The 12610-nt window shown below is 35.6% G+C and overlaps 2 protein-coding genes across 5 annotated transcripts in view; one reads left to right on the forward strand and one right to left on the reverse strand.

Moving 5' to 3' along the window:
* Nucleotides 1–6593, reverse strand: part of LOC106131718 (protein lingerer) — a 36825-nt gene extending 30232 nt beyond the window's left edge. For 3 of the 4 annotated variants that reach the window (XM_060951783.1, XM_060951784.1, XM_060951781.1), the window contains exons 1-5: nt 6518–6593; nt 3373–3536; nt 2989–3063; nt 1246–1368; nt 558–672 (exon numbers count right to left, since the gene is read on the reverse strand). In XM_060951783.1, the coding sequence (XP_060807766.1) occupies nt 558–672; nt 1246–1368; nt 2989–3063; nt 3373–3492 (433 nt within the window). In that variant the 5' untranslated portion in view covers nt 3493–3536; nt 6518–6593. Of the gene's footprint in view, nt 1–557; nt 673–1245; nt 1369–2988; nt 3064–3372; nt 3537–6454 lie in introns of all 4 variants that reach the window. The other variant, XM_060951782.1, reaches the window with a different exon arrangement.
* Nucleotides 6594–7859: 1266 nt separating this feature from the next.
* Nucleotides 7860–12580, forward strand: LOC106131738 (homeobox protein 2). The gene is made up of 5 exons (XM_013330928.2): nt 7860–8116; nt 8255–8398; nt 8932–9068; nt 10055–10254; nt 10882–12580. Exons 1-5 carry the CDS (start codon nt 7966–7968, stop codon nt 12056–12058), a joined length of 1809 nt encoding a protein of 602 aa, XP_013186382.1. The 5' UTR covers nt 7860–7965; the 3' UTR covers nt 12059–12580.
* Nucleotides 12581–12610: the final 30 nt, after the last annotated feature.

The following is a 12610-nucleotide window of genomic DNA, read 5'->3' on the forward strand; positions in this document are numbered from 1 at the left end:
GTTATCATCAATCACGTCTTTATCCCATGCGGGGTACAGCAATTCAAATCCAAAACTTTTATTCATTATTATGAGACACTTCTTAGCACTTAATAATTTTCATATCTTTTGGTTCCACAACATTGGTTGACGTCAAATAAATTACTTAAAACTAAGTTTACTACCGCTTCCAAAGCGTCGATGCAGAAAAAACGATAACAAATTGCACTGCAACATTTGCTTCAACAACGTAAACATTACAAATATCCATCCCAAGTATATATACAAAAGTATTCCTTAATCACATTTAACGACATCCACAGGTAAAGGATACAACCAACAACCAACCAAAAATCTACACTCTCCTAAGCACTTTTATATTTATTTCATGTTTTTCTAATGGTGTTCATTGATTAAATACATTTTATACATACAAACAAATCACATGTATTTCCTTTGCGGGGGAGACAGAGCCAACAGTCTTAAGGGGCAGGGCTCTGTCTACCCCGCAAGGGATATAGACATGGCCATATGTATGTATGTGTATGTGTGTGTGTGTGTAAGACAAATAAACCCACGCGGCCGGGGCCCGGATCTCTCGCGCGGCTCGCGGGCGGGCGCCGCGTCCACTTCCCCGTTCCCGGCAGCAGCTGGCGGCTTCTTCTTTTTCTTCTCGCTTGTCTGCCATTCACCCTGTTGTTAAAAAAATATTTATTTATTTTAAAAAAATATTTTAATTTATTTCTTTTCACGTCGTGGCCTCTCGGTCTTTTCAAGACTGTTGGCTCTGTCTACCCCGTAAGGGATATAGACGTGATGATATGTATTAATTATACATATACACATTGCATTAAATTCGAAACTCGTGTTACGAGATACTAACTCAACGATACTACATTCTATCCTATCCTACTACTATTATAAAGGCGAAAGTTTGTATGGATGTATGGATGTTTGTTACTCTTTCACGCAAAAACTACTGAACCGATTACCATGAAATTTGGTATGTAGGTAGCTGAAGACCCAGAATAACACATAGGCTACTTTTTATCCCAGAGTTCCCGCGGGATTGATTTTCCATGCGGACGAAGTCACGGGCGGCCTCTAGTAGGTAATAAATACATATAAGGATAAACATCCAAGACCCCAGGCCAAACGGAGAAAGATCGTTTCTCAACACGCCCTGGCCGGGATTCGAACCCGGTACCTGCGGTGTCGCAGACAAGCGCACCACCGCTGCGCCACAGGGGCCGTAGTATTACTCACCTGTATCCGCTGAGCATCTTCCAGGAGTAGATTGCAAGCCGCTTCCAAATCGTTGTCGGAATCGTGTAGTGCTGAACAGACTTCCTCTTCAGTGCGACAGGTCATCTCCATCAACTCTAACACCTGATGAGGAAATGAATTATTCGCGTCTTACATCAGAATTTCACGTTATTGAAGAAAATGCTGCAGTGCAGCTTGTTACGGTTTCTTATGCACTTACGCTTTGGAAGCAGCAGAAAACTTAGTTTTAAGTAATTTATTTTACGTCAACCAATGTCGTGCAACCAAATGATATGACAATTATCTACAACTACATCTAGAAGAAACAAACAAACTCTTCAGCTTTATAATTTAAGTAAATATTATAAAGCTGAAGAGTTTGTTTGTTTGAACGCGCTTATGTCAGGAACTACTGGTTCGAATTGAAAAATAATGGAAAATGTGAAAAAAAACGGGAAAAATTATTCATCCTTGAGGGCTTCAATGATGCCCAAAATACTATTCCACGCGGACGAAGTCGCGGGCAATCTAGTTAAATAATAAAACTTAAGTATACATAAACTTTCATTTCAACAATAAAACATAGTAAAAATAAGTTAATATTCCTATCATACGAGTGATCAAAGTTTCCCAAGGAACAATAGGCTCCCACATTGTCGCACGTGCATAATGAAATAACATTACTTTTCAACCATTTACTTAACCAAATCCAAAGAGAAAGATGGCTGACGTATAACCATTAACGCGAAGCCAATAACTTTCGTAAAATCATAACCGCCTCAAATCGATATACTCCTTTTTTTTTAATCGGTTAAATTTCTAAATCCTCCTAAATTTTATGTATGTATGTGTATGTTCTCCTAAATGTAACAAACACTTTCCTGAAAACTGCATCAAAATCGGTTCAGCGAAACGCGAGATAACGGCGGTCATATATAAACATACAGGTCAAACTGAGAACCATCAAAATTTTTTGAAGGCGGTTAAAAATCAGAAATTACCTTCAAACAAGTTTTGCTGACATTTCTGAATGTCTGTCTAAAGATTATTCAAAATTCTAGCATTAGTAATGAGCGTTATTCTTCCTCACAACGTTAATTACGGTTCCATCCTTATCTGTGGAGAGGAGCCCGGGGTGCGCCTCTGACCATAATCCTGGATCGTCTGAGTCAGTCAGGATTTTACACTAAGCGATTCCCATCTGACCTCCGCAATATTTGCAGAACCTAACCCGTATTAGATCATGGTCAGGTCCAGAGTTGCCGGAATTTGCCGGTTAGCTGACGATGATTGGTACATGGAAGTTTTTGAACCTGGATTTGAACCTGTCCCTCCACGCGCACTGCTCACGCATATTATAATAAATAAATGTATACATACGGGACAAATTACACAGATTGAGTTAGCCTCGAAGTAAACTCGAGACTTATGTTACGAGATACTAACTCAACGATACTATATTTTATAGATAAATACTTATACAGATAAACATCCAAGACCCAGACCAATCAGAAAAGTTCTTTCCTCATCATACCCTGACCGAGATTCGAACCCGGGACCTCCGGTGTCACAGACAAGGGCAACACCGCTGCGCCACAGAAGCCGTCAATACTACGTTCAAATATTACGTTCACATTATAAGCCACCAATGTTAAATTCAAGCGTTATAAAGGCATGAATTACAAACAAAAACAGTATCACTAACACGATGTCAACGTTACAGAATTCTTATCCCTTACTCACCATTCTGCGAACGTCGGAGGCATCCTCGCTTTTACGATCGATCATGTGTGCCATGCGGAGTTGTTCTGTGGTGGCCTGCGACAACAAACATTAGTACAATTAACCTTTGACGGAAAAAGAGGTGTGTTATAAATTTGACGTGTCTATCATAGGTCCACAAACGGATGATACGATTTTAATTTTATTTATTTTTTTGGTATATAGGTGATATACTTGGTAGTAGATATGTTTTTAGATATGTTTGATCAAAATCGGTTGAGCCGTTTAAAAATTGTGGGCATTGAAAGTGTAAAAGGAAGATCTAATAATCAAGACATCAACATTACCCGAGACCCACGAGCAAATATTTTAAAAAGAACCTTTAAAAATCCATAGTTTTCTCACCTGTGGCTTAACCTTCTCCTTAGGCTGGGGTTTCTCTGTGCCCTTGGTCTTCTCCGGCGGGTGCTTGCCCTCCTTGCCCGCCTTCGCACCACCTTTGGTGGCGCGCGCTCCCAAACTCATCGTTACTTGCTATGTGTATATTTACAGCCTCTATTTACAAGCAGCTGTGGACAAATAGACATACATATGTATGTAGTTGAATGTACAAAAATTGAGGTTGTTCTGATGGAAGATACAGAGTTCTCTAAAGTTAAAAGACACTTTAAACTTTTAACTTTTGGATTTGAATTTTGAATTTGAATTTAATTTGAATTTAAATCTTTTTATACAGGCTCTTTGTTGGTTAAAAACTTATACCAATGAGAGCCTGCGTGAAAAGATTGATGAATGTGGATAATGCAAAAGTATACAATACAAGAATAATAGCAAGTGCAAAATCACTTAATCTACATTCAGTACTCTAATAACAAACTTTTTACTTTCTGCTAGAAGACCATATATAATTCCATGACCACAATTGTAGTCATAAAATAAATAAATAAGGTCAGAAAATAAGTGAGCCAAGCCTGAAATCTTCCATAACCCTGCTAACCAGTTACCCAATCGTCAGTAAATTTAAATGTAAGAGCTAGAGGGAACAATAAGTAACTTAAGTGCAAAAGATATGCAAAATACAACATGTGCATGGATTCTGCACTGCCTTTGCCACAAATTATTTAAAAAAAAACCTATGTTTTTTTTATTTGCTATCTGCCACAGAGATGATAACTCTTTTGCAATCACTCATCATTGTGCATTCCCATCCCAGGAGCACACTTTAAACATAAGGTTTCACGTAAGACATTATTTTTTAGTGATCAACATAAAGGAATGTTGCTTGTTCCATTTTCTATTAGTTTTTACTTCTACTAAGAGTTAGCTCTTAACTGAGGACATAAAGGTCCTATTCGCCATTTCTTGCCTTCTATGAATTCTATGCAATCATACTACGAGTATCTTATACAAAGTGTACATAGTTAACACATCAATTTGTGGTAACTTCAATTTATTTATTTATTTACTAATTTATGTAAACAGAAAACATCGAGACTGATAATTATTACAAGAAACAAAAAGAAATCTCTTCCAGCAGACCTGAGATAGGAGGCGTGATAGAAAGTGTGACAAGCGTTATGAACATAATAAAAATTATTATATTACTCCGTAGCATCAACCTCTTTACTGTTTACATATAAACATGTATGCAAGCGGAGAATACATATTTCCACTTGGCATGATCCCTGCATACTTATTTCGCTTCATTTACATTCATAACTCTCTTCATGCAAGCTTGACAATTTCGGGAACTGATCTTTTGCCAAAACCTCTCCAATTTTATCAAGATACATTCGTATAGGCCTCCCTCACTCACCAGTCCCGTTTTCTTACTCAACATACTTTCATTCATCCTCGCCACATGACCAAACCATTCAGTTTTAACATGAGCAAACTATAAACATAAAAATGTCATAAATAGCATGTGTATTATGAGAAACTGTTTGACCCAGACTCATTATCCCCTCATGTTTTTATTTGATTAGGATGATAAGATAAAAACTACATGCTTTTCCAATGATTAAAAGTTAAAACCCTTTCACAATATGTGCTTATAAGGATGCCTTACATTGTGGAGAGCTGAGATGTAACTATTTGCAAATGATAGTCTCCTCGTAAGTTCCTTGAGAAGGGTATAATTGCAACGAGTGATTAAATTGAAAATGCTTTTGTCTGTTCTTATCTATACATTTTAGGCATACATCAAACTCTCGGCATTAGAAAGTAGTTCAAAATTCAAAAAATTCAAATTCAAATAAAGTATGTGTTTTTCTCTTTTTTTTTTAATGAAGACAAGTGCATTTTTTCATGATTTAGATTGAAGAGATCTATATGTATGTATTTGTAAAATGCTGCAGTGTAGTTTGTTCTGGCGCTTCTTCTAAACATGCCCTTTGGAAGCGGTAGTAGACGTAATTAGATTTCAGTTAAGTGACATCAATAAGTGATACCATGTGTCCAATTTTGAAAATATATCTAACATATTCTGTTCAGCTGTATGACAAAACGATGGAATTGAGTTCAAATAGTGACAGCCCATTGCCTACAAGAAAAATCTCAAGTTAGCCTTTACCTTGGTCAGCTTAAAAAAATTACAGAAAAAAGACGACACTAAATAGAAGACACTTAACTCCATTGACTAGCTAGCTACATATGAGGTGTCACTAGCAATGAAGGAAAATTTGAGGAAAGATAAGTGATATCCCCAAGAGCCTTGGGAGAAGAAACTTGAGGTAAGGATTGAAGATTGTATTTTTACAATAATACTAATATCATCAAAACAAAATTACATACATAACGTAATGCTTTGCAGGTCAATGTACGCAAAAACAAATACAGCTGTTTGACGATGTTTATCCACTATCATAATAATAGGGAGGTGCTTACATACAAAGATTAGGTCTATCAATTAATTACAGGTAGACAACAATAATCAAAAGGAAGTTGCATTAAACACGTTATTGGGAAGTACAAAAAATTTCGAGAAGCGATGTAACCGGCAAAGAAAGCGTCAAATGAGTAAACAAACCGTTTGGGCGGATCGCGCCTTTGTAAATGGTTACACTCAATGACAACGCCCAAAAAACCACTACAGACCGCAAAGAAACAAAACAACCGCCACTAAATTCTACAAGGGAGGATATATTTCGCCACTTTTCGCATAAACCTGTACAATGAATCATTACAAACGGATAACAAGGGCATAAACAGGTGTCCCACAAAACATTGCTATTTCCACCGGAACCGAAGCTAAAACCTGTCTTATGCACTTTTTCTCGCCATTACAACAGCTCACGTCATCAGATTTTAGCACATCCCAGACGAAATTCTATAGGCCAGCGGCACATGTGGGGGACGCCATTCTTGAAGCACCATTCTTGGTATCAAAATGACAGTCTTTGTTGACGAAATTATCGTCCACAACACCGAATCACACCTTTTATACACACACTTTATCACATAATACTGCAATTATAATAAATATTACCTTATTTCTACTGTAAATCCGTAAACTAAACTAAATTATTATAGAATTTACTGATTTTCATACCTGTGAATGCGCTCTCAAACGCAAGCTGGTCACGTGACTTACTAGTGTTGTGTGTCGACCGAATGTTGAATCGTAAATAATACAAGTCAATTTTAAAGAATGGCCAGTTCTTTAATCAAAGTCAAAATTATTTGATTTGGAAAGGAAATAAACCGACAGTAAAATGAATATTAGTACAACAGTGAGCTAAACGTCACTATAAATCACTGCAGTAAAAATAACTGAATATTTTGTAATGATAGATAATTTGTCGATAGCAAAACTATTTAAAGTCTCCATTGCTTTTGAAAATTAATTTAAACTGTTATTTTATGTTATAATTAAGCAAAAATTAGCCAAATGAACCTTTATTAATTAGGTTAATTTACTAATGATCTTACTAATTTTTTAACTATGTGCCATTAACACATCATTCATTAGAGATCGATGTTACAATTTTGACTAATTTTGAAGTGAAATTTAACTTATTCTCTCCCTTAATTCTGCAATCGATAATCTGAAGAATTAATTACCATTGAATTGCAGCGAGTTGGTGAAAAGTATATTTAAGTAATAGGTCTATGCAAATGAAAAAAATAATTCATAAATTCTAAATGTTGTAATGGTTGTCTTTCATTTCTTTATACGCTTAAATTTCCTAATGATCAATTGAAAACAAAGCTTTAATTATTTAACTATGTCCCATTAACACATCATTCATTAGAGATCGATGTTACTATTTTGACTAATTTTGAAGTGAAATTTGAAAAAAAAATCCCTTAATTCTGCAATCGTTAATGTGATAAGAAGAATTAATTACCATTGAATTGCAGCGAGTCAGTGAAAAAAATATTTAAGTGATAACTAGGTCTATGCAAATGAAAAAATCGTTCATAAGTACATACTAAATATTGTAATGGTTGTCTTTCATTTCTATAACTACTACTACTACTACACTCTTATAAAATACGTCTTGTGTTTTTATTACTAACCCGTAAAACTTTCCAAACCTAACCGATTAATAAAAGTTATAGTTATTGGCCATAAATTGCAGCATTTGATTATGTTACTATATTCGATTTGTACATTAGTAGGTAGATACGTCCCTATGAATGATCCGTTTCTAAACCTTACTTTATTTCAAAGATTAATAAAATCTCAACTTTATACCAAATTAGTTTGGGTTAGGCACGATTTGGGTATCACAAAAAATATTAGTAATTAATCCTATGTTACCAATTGAATAAAAAAAAATTCAAGTATTAATTTTAAAACTATTACCACTTTAAAATCTCGTAATGCAAAATCACAATTTTCGAACGGTTTACTTTATTTTCCCGCCAAACGAAATGTCAGTCAAAAAATGAAAACACTGAAATAGAATTTGCTTCTGGTTTTGATTGAATTACCTACATATAATTTAGTTATATGCTTTTTTAGGTGTAATTTTGATATTTATTTTGTTAATAATGTCTCTTCTCGAAGATGTGTTCCTGGAAGATGAGGCTGGTGAGGCTCAGGAGTTAGAGCGTGTAATTGAAGGCGATGAGTTTGATGAACAACCAGCCGCACAGTCTGGGGAAGATAGCAATGAGGATAGTGAAAAAGAAGATGAAGCAGGTAAGAAAATTCATTCGACATACCAGCATAACAAATTCCACCTTAAGGAAATGAAGAAATGATAATACAAAGTACTTTCAAGTACACATTTTCTAAATCATATTTTGATTTATAAAATAAGCCATTTTAAAATTTCAGAGGAAGACAAACGCCGTGTAGATCCTACGAGTGTTAAAACAAAACGTGTTGTTAACCCGAGAGTCATTTTAAATCCTGCTCGACTGATGGGTCCGAGAGGCATACAAGTTATACCAGATCATTTCAAAGATTTCAAATTTAAAGGTTTGATTTCTGTGTATACTTAGGCCTAAGTCATCATGATTTCAGCTAGTTATAAGTCTTTGTAGAGAGGACAAATGAAAGCAGGTTGACTAAGCAAATATATAAGGAGAGTGTGGAGGGAAAGGAGTAGAATGGCTTAGACAAACATATCTTGATCAAATTAAGGATGTCCAAAGGTCAGATCAAGAGTACTTAAAACTGCCAAGCTTGCTTAAAGAGAGTTATCAATGTGAATGAAGTATGCAAAGATTATGGCAAGTGGAAAGATGTAGTCTGCCTACCCCTCCAGGAAAAGGTGTGATTTTATGTATGAATGTATAAGTTTTCAGATTCTATTTCTCAAAATGTTTTTCCTAACCACAAAAACATCAGACTATTCCATCTCTTTCTCATGTCATCAATAAGTCACATCCATGTATATCCCTAGCGGAGTAGACAGAGCCAACAGTGATGAGACTACAAACAAGTTTAGAAGCCTATATCTCTTCTCTCCTGTACGACATTGTATGTATAGCTATGATTTATTATTTCAGGAAAAGGTCACGAGAAAGAAGATTTGGATCTGGTTCTAAAGAAGTTAGAACATTGGGCATACAGATTGTACCCCAAGTTTCAGTTCGAGGACTGTTTGAAGAAGATTGAAACTCTAGGCAGAAAACGGCCAGTTATGGTAAACACATTTTATGTAGAATAGACCTTTTGAGACTGACTATTTTTTTACTGAAATTTCCAATGCAAGCAAAGCATCGTGCAAAATCTTGTAAATAAAATCACAAACTTAATTTGTATTCGTGTGTATTGCATGTATTATTCTCTTTATGAATGTGGCCTATCAGTCTTTTCAAGACTATAGACACCCTGCAAGGAATATAAATCTGATTATATGTATATATTCTGGTTATCTGTTTGCCAGTCGCGAAAGGTCTCCTCCAGTCTTTTGCCCGCCACTCTACACCATGTCCTACCAGCTACCTGTCTCATGTCATCTCCCCATGGCTCTAGTGATCTTCCTCTCCGCTTTTTGCCTTCTATAGGACACCACTTCTTCCTCCTGGCTTTAGTCTGGGTTGCGTCCTCACCACTCAGGAGAAGACCTTGGGGTATGCCTTTGACCATGGACCCTGGATTGGGTGAGTCAGGTTTTTACACGAAACAACTCCCATCTGATCTCCACAACCTATAAAGGTAAACCAAACCATATTGCATCGATCATGGTTGCACATCTAGTTTCCTGAATGTGCAGGTTTCCTCGCGATGTTTTCCTCACCGTGTTTTTGCGGCATTTCGACTATCTTTTGTCCGTGCCTTCACTAGAACACGACTTAGTGATTTTTTTGCTCCATATTCTTTTTCCGTAGTGCTGTGTGGTTCCCGGCACCAATACAAAAAAGAATAGGACCCCTCCATCTCTTTCCCATGGATGTTGTAGAAGGCGACTAAGGGATAGGCTTACAAACTTGGGATTCTTTTTTAGGCGTTGGGCTAGCAACCTGTCACTATTTGAATCTCAATTCAACAATTAAGCCAAATAGCTGAACATGGCCATTCAGTCTTTTCAAGACTGTTGGCTCTGTCTACCCCGCAAGGGATATAGACGTGACCATATGTATGTATTCTTTTCCCCATGATGTTTATATACATTCATTTTTAATACAGGTGCATCTTCATAAAATAAGGTCTGACCAGTACATATCTGATGATGTGGTAGTTCAAAAAGACTCCAGCGACGACGAGGCACCCCAACCAGAGGTGGATGAGTTTGACAAGCTGTTACAGCAACAGATAGAGTTAGCCAGGGCCACACCGGCACCTAACTCTGCTAAGAAATTAGGATTAAGCACACCTATGTCCAAACCGTAAGTAATCAATGTATTTTTATAATTGTTTTATTTTTAATTAATTAATCATTTATATATTTATTTTTATTTATCACTTCTTGTACAAGTGCCGTGTGGTTCCCGGCACCAATACAAAAAAGAATAGGACCACTCCATCTCTTTCCCATGGATGTCGTAAAAGGCGACTAAGGGATAGGCTTACAAACTTGGGATTCTTTTTTTAGGCGATGGGCTAGCAACCTGTCACTATTTGAATCTCAATTCTATCATACTCGTAAAGCCAAATAGCTGAACGTGGCCATTCAGTCTTTTCAAGACTGTTGGCTCTGTCTACCCCGAAAGGGATATAGACATGAACATATGTATGTATGTATGTACTTCTTGTACAAAATAAAACATATAGGAATGATAAACACAAGACACAAGAGTACATGGGTTCTTTTTATTTCTAAATTAATCTCTTCCAACAGACCCAAGAAATAATGTGGATTTAAGCAAATTTACTTTACATACATAAAATGTGATTATGTACAGTGGGCCTCCATGTGTAAAGTAGTTTCCAATGGCATCACTTTTAGGGAACCACACAGTAAGTAAATAATGTCAGTTTAAAAAAAAAAAAAAAAACAATTTCATAATTTTCAGATCTCCATTCTCGATGCCAAAAGCGACTTCGTCTCCTTCAATCAGTGAAGAACAGAAAGAGAGAATGCTAAGAAATAGAAAACTTGCCGAAGAGAGACGTCTGGCGAGACTGAAAATGGCAGAAAATAATGTTACGGTCATAAACGAGGAGACAATCGAAATTGATACTCACCAAAGTCCCATTATAAAGAGTAATGAAAATGTTACGGTTGTACATACGGTGACTTTTCATGTAGAAAATCATCAGAATGATTCTAATTCTAAACAGGATAATAGTCAAATGACTGTTGTAAATGAAATACCATTTGATGTAGATCATGGTAATGATGAGCCAAGGAAAAAGCAAAAGAAAGCAAATGTTATAGATAGCTCAGATGATGAATGCGAAGAATTGGTTGTGAATGAGTCGATAACAGTTGACGTTCATGATACAAGACAAAAAAATAACAGTTCACCTGGAACAGATGAAGCACAACGTCTTTCTAATAAAATTTATAGTTCTGATGAAGAATTAGAAAGGAGTAATGATGAAAACGAAATAAAAGTAGGGCATGACAATGAAAAACTCGAAACATCTAATGATACAAACAAATCATATGAAGAAACTGCAGAAAATACGTCAAAATCAGCAAATATTCAAGATAATATAACTGATAGGATTCATAATCAGGACATTTCTCTAGAAATTAATAAAAATAACGATGACATAAATCAAATTAACAATTTTGTAGATAATGATCAAGAAAAACGACCAGAAACTAATGAAAAAAATGCAGATATGGATGATACCCAAGAAATTAATATTATGGATAAGAATAAGAATCTCACTGAGGAAGAAATGGCCATCGATGAAGACAATAGTGATTCTAAAGTTAATAAAACAAATGGTACAGTTTTAGAAGTTTGTAATAAAAATAATGAAGAAATTGATTTTGTAGAAATTACCAACAATAATGAAGATACAAAAGTAGATAAAGTTGTAACTGACGAGACAAATAATGAACATAATAGAGAAATGGCCAATGAAACAGATGAAATTGATAAAATATCGAAAGAATGTAATCACAGTATAAATGAAACCAGTAAAGAAACGATGATATCAAATATTGACAAAGATAATGTTGATAGAAACATTGATTTAGATCTGATGGAGGTTGATTTTGATGAAGATTTTTAAAGATGTATCCAAAATACTATTTTAATGATATTTTTTTTTGTCAATAAGCCTGGCTGTCCCCAGGCTTAAAGTCTTATTATTTGTGTTGTTAACTAAAATTAGTATTATTATTGGTTAATACCGTAAATTATTGATCAAAAAGCAAAATTGCTAAGAATGGCAAAAGCGGATTTAGTGACTTTTACACCCGTACTTTCCTATGCATATCGTAAAACGCGACTAAGGGATAAGCTTGAAACTTGGGATTCTTTCAGGCGATGGGCTAGCAACCTGTCACTACCCTAACACCGGTATCTGTTTCTCAAACATTGATTCTACCATAACAAGGAATAGCTGGCTATAACTAAGAAAAACAAGTTGTTTGACTAGAAGAGATCCCTTCATGCGATTAATCCGCCTTTGCAAGTGATTTATTTCTTTTTTAACTATGTACCAAAGAAAGAAGACAAAAGAGGAATTATAATACATCCCAGCCCCCATTACTATTGCTGTCCCGTTTCACTTCATTATAAAAAGCGAAACAGCGATATATTTCAGCGCGATATAAACGGC

This window comes from Amyelois transitella, chromosome 26, assembly GCF_032362555.1.
Source record: "Amyelois transitella isolate CPQ chromosome 26, ilAmyTran1.1, whole genome shotgun sequence".
Classification (NCBI taxonomy): Eukaryota; Metazoa; Arthropoda; class Insecta; order Lepidoptera; family Pyralidae; genus Amyelois; species Amyelois transitella.